Source organism: Sesamum indicum, linkage group LG2, assembly GCF_026168435.1.
Source record: "Sesamum indicum cultivar Baizhima isolate 11 linkage group LG2, ASM2616843v1, whole genome shotgun sequence".
NCBI lineage: Eukaryota > Viridiplantae > Streptophyta > Magnoliopsida > Lamiales > Pedaliaceae > Sesamum > Sesamum indicum.
The window spans coordinates 4,180,237-4,193,716 of NC_142658.1; the positions used below are offsets into that span (position 1 = coordinate 4,180,237).

Genomic DNA, 13,480 nt, shown 5'->3' on the forward strand with positions numbered 1-13,480 from the left:
AAATATTTTGATGTAATCATCCGTAAATGTAGATGATCTTTTCTTTTATATTAATATAAATAAAAAAAAATGAAACTTTGGTTAGTGTATTGGCTGTGATATGGTAAATTTAAGGGTAATTGTCCAGGAAAAGTAATTTCTAACAACTCATCAAATCAATTGCTTTTAGAATCTAACAAGACTTACACAAGTTGGGCCGACCCAATTCGTAGATAGAGTGTCAGGAAAGAGAGATTGGCTGAGACCCAAATCGACATTTAAGTCCGATGCGAGCACACTGACACCAATGCTTTACTGCAAAAATCATACATATAACAGCGCGGCAATTTACAATGTCTACCAAAAACATCCACTTCCATCGAAACTCAAGGATCCGGTCTCTCTCTATATGATACAATCCTTAGGCCTCTACCACCACATTTGCAAGTGTTTGTGCCTTTACACTTACGTGAAGGACAAATCTATGGAACCAAAATCTACGTCAATTATGAAACGGTGAAAAGAAAAAAAGAGGCAGGTGTATGCACAAAAGCCTCGAACTAATGAGCTCACTAATTGTCCAAAAAATGTACTCCTCCAGTTATCCTCACTACATCTCCTATGGTATACCCGACCATGTAATCAAGAATTGCCTGGGGCTCATCAGCAATAGCATTTCTTTGAGACGTGCATGGTCAGAGTTCAATCTCCAAGGAGCCTTAAAGCTGAAGAATAGAAAAGGAGACTTCACCTTCACAGGACTTACAGTTTCCTGCCAAAGATTGATTCTGACGCGGTATGTAAGAAAATCAGATCTTGCCCTTGTGTGGAACTATGTGCTGCAGCAGTTCGTTGTTGGAATGGAACAGGTTATGACGAACATTGCAATGTTAGGACACTTCAAGATTTTGCAGTCAATCTGAAAGCAACTCATCCAACTCGGGCTCCTCAGATGAGAAAGGGTCATATTCCAAGCTTGTTTCGTTATGCAAATTGCTCCCTCGTTGACTTGTTAGATCATCTTCATCCTCAGGGTCCGACCATTCCAGTTCATCATTCATGTTCTGATCTTCAACTGCTACATCCATGTCTCTTTTAATTGGAATAGATCCCTTACCATGTTCTTTTTGAACTGAATCCATCTTTGATTTTGCTTCTGAATCTTCACAAATGCAAGCAGCTGGATTTTCATGAAAACCTCCCCTGCCTGGCCTCACCTCCTTAGGCTCTCCCATAAAACCCCTCTGAAACATACGAACACTTGAGGCAAATTCTTCCCAGGTCATATTATCCCGGCTTAGAAACAGCTTGTACAATTTTTTAGCATTCGGACGAATTGTAGGTTTGTGCCCAAAATATCTCCTGCAGCCCACAGCAATGAATTCATTAGTAAGTCAGTGGTAATTACTATAACTCCTACTAAGGATTAAAGAAAATTGGAAAGAGATGAAGATATACCTTCGTCCTGCTAGAATTTTTGCCATGTTCCCATTGTTATTTGTGACAAATACATCACTTTCATCACACACCATAAAATCCAGTGCAGCCATTCGAGAAGAAAATGAAGAAAAAGGTCCCAATTCGTCCGGGCTTGCTAGGGTATCTTTTGAGTAGAAGTTGGGGAAAAGGGCCTTTAAGGGGCCCAATGTGGCTTCTCCACCGTACACTTCTCCAGATGCCACATAAATATGGGTCTCTCTGTCGTACCCGAGTGCTCTTAGCAGAAGGCCAACTTCTTCAGGAGTAAGGGGGCATCTCCCTTGCCTTCTCTCCCTATCTGGGTTATGATTCTGCAAATCAACAATAAATCTTGAATTTCTTCATATTTTACTGTTAAACAAAGACTGGACATAGAAAGGGTTTTATTCGGATGCCTATGCACAGGAAACTTAGAAGCTCATAACGTGTTGTCACAATTCAATATGCCTATGCCTGATGGAACTAAACAAAGATTAGGGTATGAACATCTCTACTACATCACTAGTTGCAAATGACGCACATCACCCCATATTTTTTCCCAAAATGAACATCTTAAGAACAGTATATTTCAGAGAAGTTAAACCACACACCACTAACAGCAACCCACAAACCAACCTACTAACGAAACTAAGTGAGAAGCAGTCATCCTGAAAATGAATCATGCAATTTTCAACTGTGTTTGTGTCGTTATTACATCATTATGAAGATGCAGAAATATTCTGCTTCTAAAAAGTAGCATGTGAAGCATTACATGTAAAGTTTTCCACCTCCGCCGTATCTTAGCCAATTCCCTCCTCTCTTTGTCACCTCCACCATAATAACATCCAGAGAATGCAAGCATATCAGGTTCAAACCTGTGACAATAAACACAAACACAAGAAAAATAATCCTTAATCTTGATTTTAGTAGATGCGTCCAATGGCAAGTTGAAGCAAGAGGGAAATTTAAAAGGCTAAAAACTTCATGATTCAAAATCACAAAAAAAAAACACAATGAACACAAACGTCGACAGCAAAAACCACAAAGATTACAAATGAAGAAGCCAAAGCCTCAATGAATAAAACTCATCTAAGACTGCAAAAGTATTAAAACCAAAACATTAAGAATAAAGCAGCAAGGGCACAAGATTTATTCACAGAAATACCCAAATGAAACCAACTCAGTTCTAGGCACTCATACTCTATCTGGATCATGAAAGATGAAAGAGAAGTGAGGTAATAAACTTGAAATCAGATATTTATGGAAGCAAACATATGCACCTTAGGTGAAGGGCAATGTAATGCTTGCTCCTCGCCCTCATTCTCCGTACCAATTTCGCACCCATTTCAAGAATGGGCTGAGTGAACTTCAGAGCGTGATAATTAACTCTACACCTAAGCTTTTGCAGATCCGTGCCCAACTTATTTGAAAGTCTGTAATCGAATTTGGTCAACTGAACAGCCTGTGACACAAATGGGCTCCATTTGTTATTGGCTTGGAACATGGCAAAATAAAGCAGATTTCATATTTGTAGCTGTGAATTTTTAACATATCCTTGTACGACAAGTGCAACTAGTCCAAGTAAAAGAAGAACGTGACATAATAGAAGGACAGGTATTTATTTATGAATCCATTAAAGTCTTTTGGGCCAAAATTTACAACAAAACAATGCACTGATGAGTTCCAAAACGATGCACCCAAGTATCAGCACCATAGTGCCAAAGGATGAACTAGGTACTTGGGGCCCCAACATTAAAAGCTAAGCTCTGAATACACAAGGAAACATGGGCCCTGATGCTGACACGTTACTTTAAGAACTTCAGCATAGTCAGTCTCTGAAATGCACCTAGAGTTTAGAATTCTCTTGCTAGCAGGAAGTAACATGCTATGGCATGTCAGTATTGTACACAAGGATTAACTGAAAATATAATGAAGAGTTGACACCTTCTAATGCCATAAAATGAGACACATCTCATTACTGGAATCCATAATATCATTATCTTCTTGTTCTAACATGCGGCATAGATGTAAAACATTAAACTGAGAAATAATGAATACAAGACTATTGCAAGTTAAAACAAATTCACTGTGTCAATTCATCCAGAAACTCACCTATGGTATCTCCATCTATTCAAAGAAGTATATAAGGAAAAAGATATTACTAAGGAACCTCCAACAGACTTACATGCTTCTTTCCGAGTACAGGTACTAAACGATTAATATAACATTGCTCATTGCATTTTCTTGGAACGCGCATTGTATATGGATTCCATATCTGCCCTCGTCTTCGTGGGAGCTCTTTTATGATTTTTACATCTTTTTCCAGATATGATATAAACCAATCAACATCGAAGATCTCTGAAAAGTTGCTGCTCAAGAGAGTAATATTGAGTGTCAAGAAAGAAGCACAGTAAGAACTTTGTTAAAATGCATCAAGATTTTACCTAGCATCCTTCCAGAAAGACTTCTGGTCCAATTTTGGGACAACAAGGGTGGCATTCAAAATGCGAGCAGCAACAACAGCGTCAGTTATCTGCACAGGCAAGTAATGATAACCAATTTCAGTACAATAGTATTGAGCTCCAGACTGGACCTAATTTAAACCCAAACATCATTGTATGCATTTTTCTTTCACAAAAGGAAAGATAAGTGAAAAGAAAATACCAAAAAACATTAAACATTTTCAAAGATATAACTAAAAATTGTATATAGTCATTCCTACCCCCAGGCATTAGCGAATACGAGGTCAGAGTATGAAGGAGACTAATCTTATTGTCGCCTATCCGTCATTTCAAACTTAATCCTTTTAACAAGTTTTGCACAAATATTTCTGTGAAATAAATTTTAAGTCCCACAGTCACATTACGCATCCAAAGATTATTAAAAAATTATCATTCTTAGTTCCACGCTTCCACTTGAATACCATATTCTTAAGAACTGCCTTTGAGTAAACACTACGATAACAAAAGATACAAAGATAATAAAATGTTCACTTGAGTAGGTTAATACATAATCGCCGTGAATAAATGGGAAAAAATGCAAATTAAGAGAATCAATACCCCAGTTCTTTGCTGGTTTAAACCTCCACTGGTTGCAATCGCCAAATAACGGTTTGGTTGTGTAATAGCAGCAGCTTCTGTTATTGAAAGCAGTATATAAAAGGCGTCAGGCATAAAGCACACTCAAAGGAATCTCAAAAATTAGAAACAAACATCACAATAGTAAATAAATTCAACAGAATAGCATCAACACGAAACCAAAGCACATATTTACCAGTAAGGTGTAACATCAAAAGCTGAAAACAAGTTTACATACTTGCAAATTTAATGCTGGCATTGCTGCATCCATAGTAAAATCCTGCATTCTTCGTACTCCAAAGATCACGTAGATGCACGCCTCCACTGTTCTAGATCTCATCACAGAATAAACATCACATTTAGCACAAATCTCGGATCCAATCAATTAATATTCCCATACACAACATATCAAACAAACACATAGCAACAGAAAAACCTAACCAGAACACGAAGCTTCGGCGCCGCTTTATCTTCACCAACGTCACTACTTATCTACAACAACAAAATAGCAGCAACACCGATTCAACAACACTTCACCAAATCAATAAGCACAACAATCTCCAGACGGCGAAATGACGAACCAAAAAAAAAACAACAAAAACAAACTAAAACTACCCTGGGGCGGTGGATGTGATCATTGTCGACAGGCGACGGTGCAAGGAAAGAGAGGAAAACAAAGAGAAGAAGGATGGCGGCTGAAACAACGGAGATAGCCGGTATAAGCCGGAGCGGGTAGTGGTGGCGCCGCCGCAGCAAGGCCATTGAGAAATGACGGCGGACAGCCAAGGGAATATTTGATGAATTTCAATGAAAGAGGGCAAACTGGCAGTAAAATTGTGGGGAAATGGAGGGAACAATCATTTTCTAAGTCCTAGTTGGGAACTCCGGGGAGCAAATTTTGGCGTTTTACATTTGGACCATTTTGCAATAACGACAAGGATGCTGATACTAATCAATTCAACCCAAGATGTGGGTCAGAAAATAGCAGCAGCTCAAAAAAATTGGGGAAAAACTTTTAATTGTGATTTTTTACTGCAACGAAGACAATGATTTTCATGGGTATAAAAGTAGAAATTACATATACTAATTGTGATTGAATTGGAGGCTTTTAGGGGCGGTGAGTAGTGGGAAATAGGGGTTGTGGGAAGAAGATTCTTTGCTTTCTGGGGCAGGCTGGATTAGGTTGGGGACGAAGATAATTAATCAAAATTAATTATTTACTGATGTTCAGATTTAATGGGAGGAGAAAACAGGAACAGGGGTACAAAGAATCTTTCAACTTTTAAATTATTAGTTGTTTTGGTTTGGGTTAACTGAGATCTCAGAGTTTTGAATATATCAATTTTATAATACTTCAATTCAGGAATAAATTTACTTGTATTTGCATCTACCTCCTCATATTTTACTTTTTTATATCTAACTTAAATTCAATTTTTTAATCTTTAAAATCTCTTGCACTGTATAAATAATTAATTTAATTTTCATATAAAAAATTATTTAATTTCAATGTCAAAATTGATATAAATTTTAAAATTTGAAGAGGAAAATGCCAAATATCTATTCTTTGTGGGTGAATTTGGTTAAGAAATGACTTTTTTGATATATATATATTGGCTAAATAGCAATTCACCCCCCATGTTATATTAAAAATGAGCACATCATTCTCCTGTGAAAAAAATATAACAATTTATCCCCTGTACCTTTTAAAATCAAGCAATTTACCTTCTTATTTTAAAAATAATAGGGGGGTAAATTGTTATACTTTAAAAAATACAAAGAGGTAAATCACTATTTATTTTTTTATAATGGGATAATTTGCTCATTTATAATATTACAAGGAATTTGCTTGCATTGATACCACGTATTTGTAGATTTTTTAATTGCTTTATAGCAGAACTACAACATTGTGTATTTACTTTGATATGTTGTATAATTATTTTGAAGGTCGATTTGTTTGTTTCTTATATTCTCAATAACCTAAATAATTGATTTGCTTTTCCCTCACTTATTCTTGTTCTTTCTTTTTTAGTTTGATCTTGGAGATCTCCCCCCCTCCCCCCTCTCTTTCTTGTGTTTTTACTTTGTATCGTAATTTTTTGTGCTTGAGGTTTATAAGGCTGTTGCAATGAGTATTCCTAGCTTGATCCAGGAATGTTGCTTCAGAATTTGAGAAAAAAGAAACAAAGAAAAGAAAGTTTTGTCAATATTTGATATCCCCTTCTCATTTCCAGGGGCAAGTGCTTAATACAAAGCTAGTATTACAAATTTTGCTGACAAGTGTTCGAATATATCTTTAGCCCTAATAGAATTTGTCGCTCGCTTGTTTTGAAAGATAGAAGTCCTTAGAGTCTGACTGGACTAACGATAGATTGGGCCTAGTGGCTTGTATGAATGAATTGTTTCATTGAGTTTAATTGAACTAGGTGGGGACCCAATAGGTGTATTTTCCTCATCAACGGCCATAAAAAAAGACCTTGCCCTAAGTTAGGATACGCGGCCTAAAAGTCTTGGATCCAGATCCAGGAGACCTTGGACTTTCTTGACCTATTTATTGGATGAGGGCTTGGGGTTGGGGGCCCACGAAGTAGGAAATAGAGCATTGGCCCAAGATGCAAAGGGGTTGGGCAAGCGGGGCTGGGTTAGGTCTTCAAAGGGCATATTCATTGGCAGAAGCAAGAGGTTCGCTATAATAAGGTTTCGACAGCGGGTGTGAAAGACAGGGTGATTGCAAGATCCTTTAGGCAGATCGAGTTCCTAAGCAACAAAATTAATTGTGAAAATTTTTGAAATGGCCCAACATATCGTTTGGCGAGTTTTTGAGATGGCCGACGCCAACTAGATAACTGGTAGTATGATTGCAATCAAAAGAGTACTCAGTTGTCGGTGGCAGATGAACAGTCCTAGAGATGAAGGTTTGCATGTTGTTTCCTGCGATAACAAGCGCATTTGAGATGGTATATTTCCATCGCGAGAATGTTCTGGCAAAGTTGCTAGGAGTCATCGAGGGCGCCAATGTGGGTTGAACTAAAGACATAGGATGCGATCGCGGGCGAACGATCATCTAGTACCTGAAAAGACGTCATGCTAATAGATCAATACTCTGCCAAATAGAGGTTCTAAGGTCTAGAGTTTGAACATGTTTGCCAAACCAACATATTTACCAAATGAATGTCAATAATCTCATGGATTCCAGTCTAAAAGCCAATAGGAATCCCTCGTGAAAGCATTCAAAGGCAATTAAATTATATTGTAAGATGGGAAAACGCCACCTAATCAAACCCAAAAAGAAAATAAAAAAATCAAATAAGTTTATCGCTAAAAAGCAAAATGATAAAAGAATAACTAGAAATACACAACGAATTTGAAAAACACGAGAGATGCAAGTGGGATGAGAAAAGCTAAGTCTGTCTTAAGAAAGAAACCTTGAAAGATGAGAACGCCCATAACAGATAAAAATGACCGATTTGTGAGTGCAACAAAATATAATAATATTCGTTAATTAAGAAGAAGCGCAAAAGAATCATGGAAGGGAGAGCAAAAACGACGAGTGTGAGTTTTTCCCTCCTTTTTCCTGTTCATGCCAAAACTAATAATAGGTAACAAAGCAAAGCCAATACCAAGTAGTTTATCCAGTGTAGCAATCAAAATCATAACAAAATCAATAGAGCAATCAAATGAAAAAACAAGCATACCTAAAGGGAGGAGCCCTCAATAACCTCCAATAATGGGAGCCGTCTTGGTCATTCTCCTCACGAGTTCTGATCCCATAAATGTCTCCATTAGCATCCTTATATTTAAGTCCCAGACCCTTGTCCTTCGCAGTAGTAATTCATGGCATACAAGAAAACTTATGTCCTAGTTGAATTTGAAAAATCTTGAAATAATTAATCGAGACCTTCAAAAAGTATAAGGTAAAAAACAGAATAAGACCGTGTGATCAAAAATTCTGTGATCTTTAAGAAGTACTCATATCAAGTCTTCTGTTTGGAATACAAATTCCTTTAACTAAGATATATTTAATTTCACAATGCAAGAACCCTAAATCAAGAAATTTAAAAATAAATCACTTGTTTTAAATTGATGACTTTCAAGAAGTACCTACTTAAAGAAAGAAGACACCAAGGCTGGAGGAGGAGGAAGGCGACCGCCTAAGATGATAAGAATTGATATTGGGGCTTAATGACTAAAATGAGTTTGCCATAACTTCGGCTTCGATTAAAATTTGGCATTTGAAAAATTACACTTACACTCTTTTAGGTTATAATTGTAATTATAAGTACACTCTTTATGAAAATTTACACAAATTCCTCTAAAGTATAATAATACTTTTTTAGAAGGACGTATTTATAATTTTATAAATAACAAAAGGTACTAACATATTTGAACTTAATTTCGATGGATATTAATATAATTTACCCATATATATATATAAAGAGTTATTTTGGTAATTGACCAGAAAAAAATTCTTCATATATAGAATTGATAATTATGTTATTCTCCACTATTTTGAACTTATGAAATATTATTATCACTAACATTATTGGTTGACTTTATACTTATCATATCACGTTTTTTAGTGTCATCTATTATTATAATTATTATTAAATTAAATTATAACGGACCCACATTAAATTTTTTATAACTACAAATATCTCTTATTATTTAAAAAATTATAAATATATCTAAAATTAATAGACGTCTAACATATATATTCATGATAGTCTATTATAAAAAGTATTTGTTAGATAATAATTTTAAAAAATATTCATAATTTTTTAAATTAATAAATATTTATAATTATGACAAAGGTAAGAAAAATACTTTGTAATTTGGCCTTATTGTTAAAAGAATATTAAACAGCGACTTATGTTGGAAAAACTCTGTTTGTGATGCGATTATATGAGAGCGCGAGGGAGCAGAAGTAAGAATCGCATCTTTTATCGGTTATGGAAGTATTTCCTTAGAAACAAGAAACAAGGAAAAGAGTGTGGGAGTGGAGTGGAAGGAGCTTCAAATATTTCTCAACGAATTTTCTTTACTTTGAAATGTCGTCTTTAACTTTTAAGCTTTCTTCGTTTCTCTTATCTTCATCACCGCAATCCCCTTCTTCTCCACTCTCTTCTTCTTCTTCTTCTTCTTCTTCTCTGACGTCCTATGTTCCGCCGCTTCCTTCTCTCCGATTTCCGAGGAAATCATCGAATTACAGAGGACGATTAACGCTCATCAGAGCCGGTGAAAATGACAATAAAAGTACGCCAAATGCTGGCGATTCGAAAACCCCAAACGGCACTCTGGTACTGTATATTTATTTCTTTGGGAAGTTAGTCAAATATTGTTTATGGTTTAATGCTAATTGTTTACTGTTTTCCATATTAATGAGCAGCCCAAGAGCAGGAGGGAGATTCTATTAGAGTATGTGCAGAATGTGCAGCCTGAATTCATGGAGTTGTTCGTCAAAAGAGCACCTCAGCAGGTATTTAAGCGCAAGTACTTCATTCTTCAATTTTTCTGTTAGTGTTTGTGAAAATGCCTCAGAGAGTTTTGGCCTTATATGCAAAGTGTAGAATTGTAGGTGAAAATTTATCAGCCTATATTTTGAGTTCAAAGATGTTGTACTGATTTTTCTGCTGCAATGATACTGCTATAGGTAGTTGATGCAATGCGGCAAACAGTGACAAATATGATTGGAACTCTGCCTCCACAGTTTTTTGCGGTGACAGTTACCACTGTAAGTGTGTGTTTTCCGATTTTTAAGTTGCATAGTAGCCATGTTTGTTCGGTATAGAAATAAATGAGCTAGAAGTAGATCTTTGGAGTTGTTTATGATGTTGGCATTATTTGCTCTTTTTCAGGTTGCTGAAAATTTGGCGCAGCTAATGTATAGTGTCTTGATGACTGGGTATATGTTTAGGAATGCTCAATACCGGTTGGAATTGCAACAGAGTTTGGAACAAGTTGCTCTGCCTGAACCACAAGAGCAAAAGGTTAGTTCTTTCTGCTTGCTCTTTCCACAATCAGCTCTTTCTTTGTGTTCTCTTGGAATACTGCTAGGAAAGAGGAATAGATGATGAAATTGTGGAGAAATGGTTTGTAAGACAATTTCTTATCTACCAAGATAGAGCATTACCCTGAAGATGTGCCCTTGCCATTTAGATATTGAAAAGGATAAGAAAACCCTGACTCCTAATGGGCACCGGCAAATTGTGTACATAGCTGTTAAGGTCTAACAAAATTCCATTGTTCTCCTGCGATGCTGATGGATCTTCATTACGGACATTGAACTATAACGGACGAGGCTTGAAATTGTTTGGTAACTTTACTGTCTGCTTGATGGTTATTGTATTTATCCGAAAAACTAAAAAGAAATGTTACTGCTTTCTGAATTGGTTCACAGTTCACACCCCTTAATAAGCCCTTGCCATTTGCTGATTGCCAAATGTGTCTGAAATTTTGATCAACGAAAAAGTTGCTGGTAGAGATATTAATGTCACTCTTATGCGCCAGCTTTTATCAGAAAACCACTTGTACTACCCAAAACCAGGAGTTATGTGGGGACCTTATAGTCGTGTTGCTAGATATTCTTGCATGATAAAAGGCAGAGCCAATATTTAGCTTACATTCAGTAGATGATGATATTATTATTTCTTCTCTTTGAATAATATGTGCATGCCTGGACCATTTGTTTTTCCTACTATAACATTCTGTTTGCTAATTATTATCTAAAAGAACACATCTCTAATGGGGTGCTTAAACTTTCCCTGTGATGTTGTAGGATGTGCCAGACTATGCTCCAGGTACACAGAAAAAGGTGACAGGTGAGGTCATAAGGTGGAACAATATCTCAGGTCCAGAAAAGATTGATGCAGTGAAATACATTGAGCTGCTTGAGGCAGAAATTGAGGAACTTAACCGTCAAGTAGCAAGAAAATCTGCAAATGGACAGAATGAACTGTTGGAGTATCTGAAAACTCTGGAGCCTCAAAATCTCAAGGTAAGAGATCTGTCTGAACTATTATTTGTGGCAACTAAAACATTTTTCTGCTCATTACATTTATAAGACCATAATGGAGGTGAATAAGTTATTGGTAATACCATGTTGTTAGTTCATGAGTGCTGGAAGTGGTTATGGTTGAATAAAAATATTCTGTCTCTGAAACTTGACATGTTGGTCTCATGTCTGGATCACAATCGATACCAGTAGGAATTATGTCAACTCATACTAATGATTCTCGAATAATTCATTAAAAACATTCTTTTCATTCTGGAATTAATTTATCAAACTCCCACAAAGGATTTTTTTATTGGATGGGGATGAAAGGAAAAATGCTAAATCATCCCATACTGAATTTGGAACTACGATTCTTTCTGGAAATTTTGTTACTTCATAATGCATGTAAAACGGACATTAGTTTATACAAAAAATTACTTGGTTTTTCCAAATAAAACCTGCAGATACATTATCCCGAGGGATATATTAGCGATTCATGCACAATTTTTCTTTCCTTGATCAACAGTTCTACCAATTGATAATTTTCCTCAAGTAATGAAATTTTTCATGATCTGTGTCTTTTAACTTTATGGAAACTTGTAAAGTTCAACTCCTGATCAATGAATTGGCACATTACTTCATCAATACTAATAATTAAAAGGCAGTGGTGTGACCAATTTAATTTCCCTAATGTGAAATTCTGCATGTCACTCAGGAGCTAACAAGTACCGCTGGCGAGGATGTTGTGCTGGCAATGAATACATTCATAAAACGCCTATTGGCTGTCTCCGATCCTAGCCAAATGAAGGTAAACACTGGCAAGTGCTATCAACTCCATCTTCTTTGTATCTGCAGTTTGTAGTTTGAAGAATTTGGAACCTTTTAACCCTAATGATACCTATTGTTTTGATGTATTCAGGTTTTGTTATTTGTTTAATCCTTTTATTGGTAAATACTTCCACAATCTTTAGTCATATAATATTAATCTTGCAATGTTTATGTGTAGAGTTACATTACAGGCTAACAAAAGCTCAATGAAGCTTTTGATTGTGGTAGTTAAATTAGAATAAGATTACAAAATGATTCCTGTCTGTAGAAGAGGAACTCTGTATAAATTTTAACCATTGTTCTAAACTCCATATCGAGGCATTTGCTGATTGACCAAGTTTGGCTTGTATTTCTCTTTAAACAAAGCATTTGCATATGCGATAATGTTAGTATTGTCTTTTACAGACTAGTGTAACAGAGACAAGTGCTCCAGAACTCGCCAAGCTACTTTATTGGCTTATGGTGGTTGGATATAGTATCCGGAATATTGAAGTTCGTTTCGACATGGAACGTGTACTTGGTGCTCCACCAAAACCTGCAGAGCTTCCCCCTGGTGAAAACATATAGCCCAGTTGGAGCTTCCTGCCATCTAGGATAAAAGAACTGGGGTAACACTATATCCATCTTTGCACTGGGCTAGCAATTAAAACTGTCATTTTGTCATTGAAGTAGGGCTATGTGATGGAAGATTAACTGCTAAAGCTGCAGGAGGCCATATTATTATACACAATATTATGTTTGACTCAAAGCCACAGAAATGACATGGCAAGTTTAAGGTCTCCTTGCCAAATAGCATCAGAAATTGAACTCGGGCTCATTAATTTATTTAATTAGATTCAACTGACAAAGACATTCATCTTTCTGAAAGTACTTTTGGCTTTCTATTCAGATTACTAGTTTCTGGAAATGCTTTACGTCTCAAACTCCATCTATGAGTGTAGCTAAAGTTCATGGAATATCTAATATCTACTCTTCTGACTTTTTATTTGCATTTATACCATAATAACTGGTCCTTGAAAGTATTGTTCAAGGTAAGATCCCGTTGTATGCAAGTGTCTGAAGGATGGCTTCCTGCTTTTAACTGTATGATATCATAGCACGCGAGGCTTTGAGAACAGACAGCATTTAGATCTTTGGCGTAGCATGGTAA

The 13,480-nt window shown here is 36.2% G+C and overlaps 2 protein-coding genes across 3 annotated transcripts; one reads left to right on the forward strand and one right to left on the reverse strand.

Moving 5' to 3' along the window:
* Positions 1-290: 290 nt before the first annotated feature.
* On the reverse strand, positions 291-5,708 carry LOC105179189 (O-fucosyltransferase family protein). Its single transcript, XM_011102780.3, has 10 exons — positions 5,130-5,708; positions 4,956-5,006; positions 4,753-4,843; positions 4,497-4,573; positions 3,882-3,970; positions 3,623-3,806; positions 2,718-2,899; positions 2,210-2,312; positions 1,438-1,769; positions 291-1,341 (listed from the first exon to the last, which is right to left on the reverse strand). The coding sequence occupies exons 1-10, from the start codon at positions 5,274-5,276 to the stop codon at positions 894-896; spliced, it is 1,704 nt and encodes a 567-aa protein (XP_011101082.1). The 5' UTR covers positions 5,277-5,708; the 3' UTR covers positions 291-893.
* Positions 5,709-9,437: 3,729 nt separating this feature from the next.
* LOC105179193 (uncharacterized) lies at positions 9,438-13,237 on the forward strand. 2 transcript variants are annotated; one of them, XM_088876314.1, is made up of 7 exons: positions 9,438-9,808; positions 9,898-9,987; positions 10,162-10,242; positions 10,367-10,498; positions 11,287-11,505; positions 12,218-12,320; positions 12,736-12,875. In XM_088876314.1, the coding sequence occupies exons 1-7, from the start codon at positions 9,560-9,562 to the stop codon at positions 12,738-12,740; spliced, it is 879 nt and encodes a 292-aa protein (XP_088732440.1). In that variant the 5' UTR covers positions 9,438-9,559; the 3' UTR covers positions 12,741-12,875. The 2 variants fall into 2 exon arrangements, with proteins under 2 accessions (XP_088732440.1, XP_011101087.1); XM_011102785.3 differs by having other exon boundaries at positions 9,439-9,808; positions 12,218-12,310; positions 12,736-13,237.
* Positions 13,238-13,480: the final 243 nt, after the last annotated feature.

Bases quoted from the DNA above. Each gene is read 5' to 3' on its own strand.
- LOC105179189 (XM_011102780.3), bottom strand. From the start codon at position 5,276: ATGGCCTTGCTGCGGCGGCGCCACCACTACCCGCTCCGGCTTATACCG. The intron at 3,971-4,496 runs GTATTGATTCTC...TTGCCTGTGCAG, and splicing joins TAAACCAGCAAAGAACTGGG to ATAACTGACGCTGTTGTTGC. The intron at 3,807-3,881 runs GTAAAATCTTGA...TCTCTTGAGCAG, and splicing joins TCTTTCTGGAAGGATGCTAG to CAACTTTTCAGAGATCTTCG.
- LOC105179193 (XM_011102785.3), top strand. From the start codon at position 9,560: ATGTCGTCTTTAACTTTTAAGCTTTCTTCGTTTCTCTTATCTTCATCA. The intron at 11,506-12,217 runs GTAAGAGATCTG...CATGTCACTCAG, and splicing joins TGGAGCCTCAAAATCTCAAG to GAGCTAACAAGTACCGCTGG. The intron at 12,311-12,735 runs GTAAACACTGGC...TGTCTTTTACAG, and splicing joins CCGATCCTAGCCAAATGAAG to ACTAGTGTAACAGAGACAAG.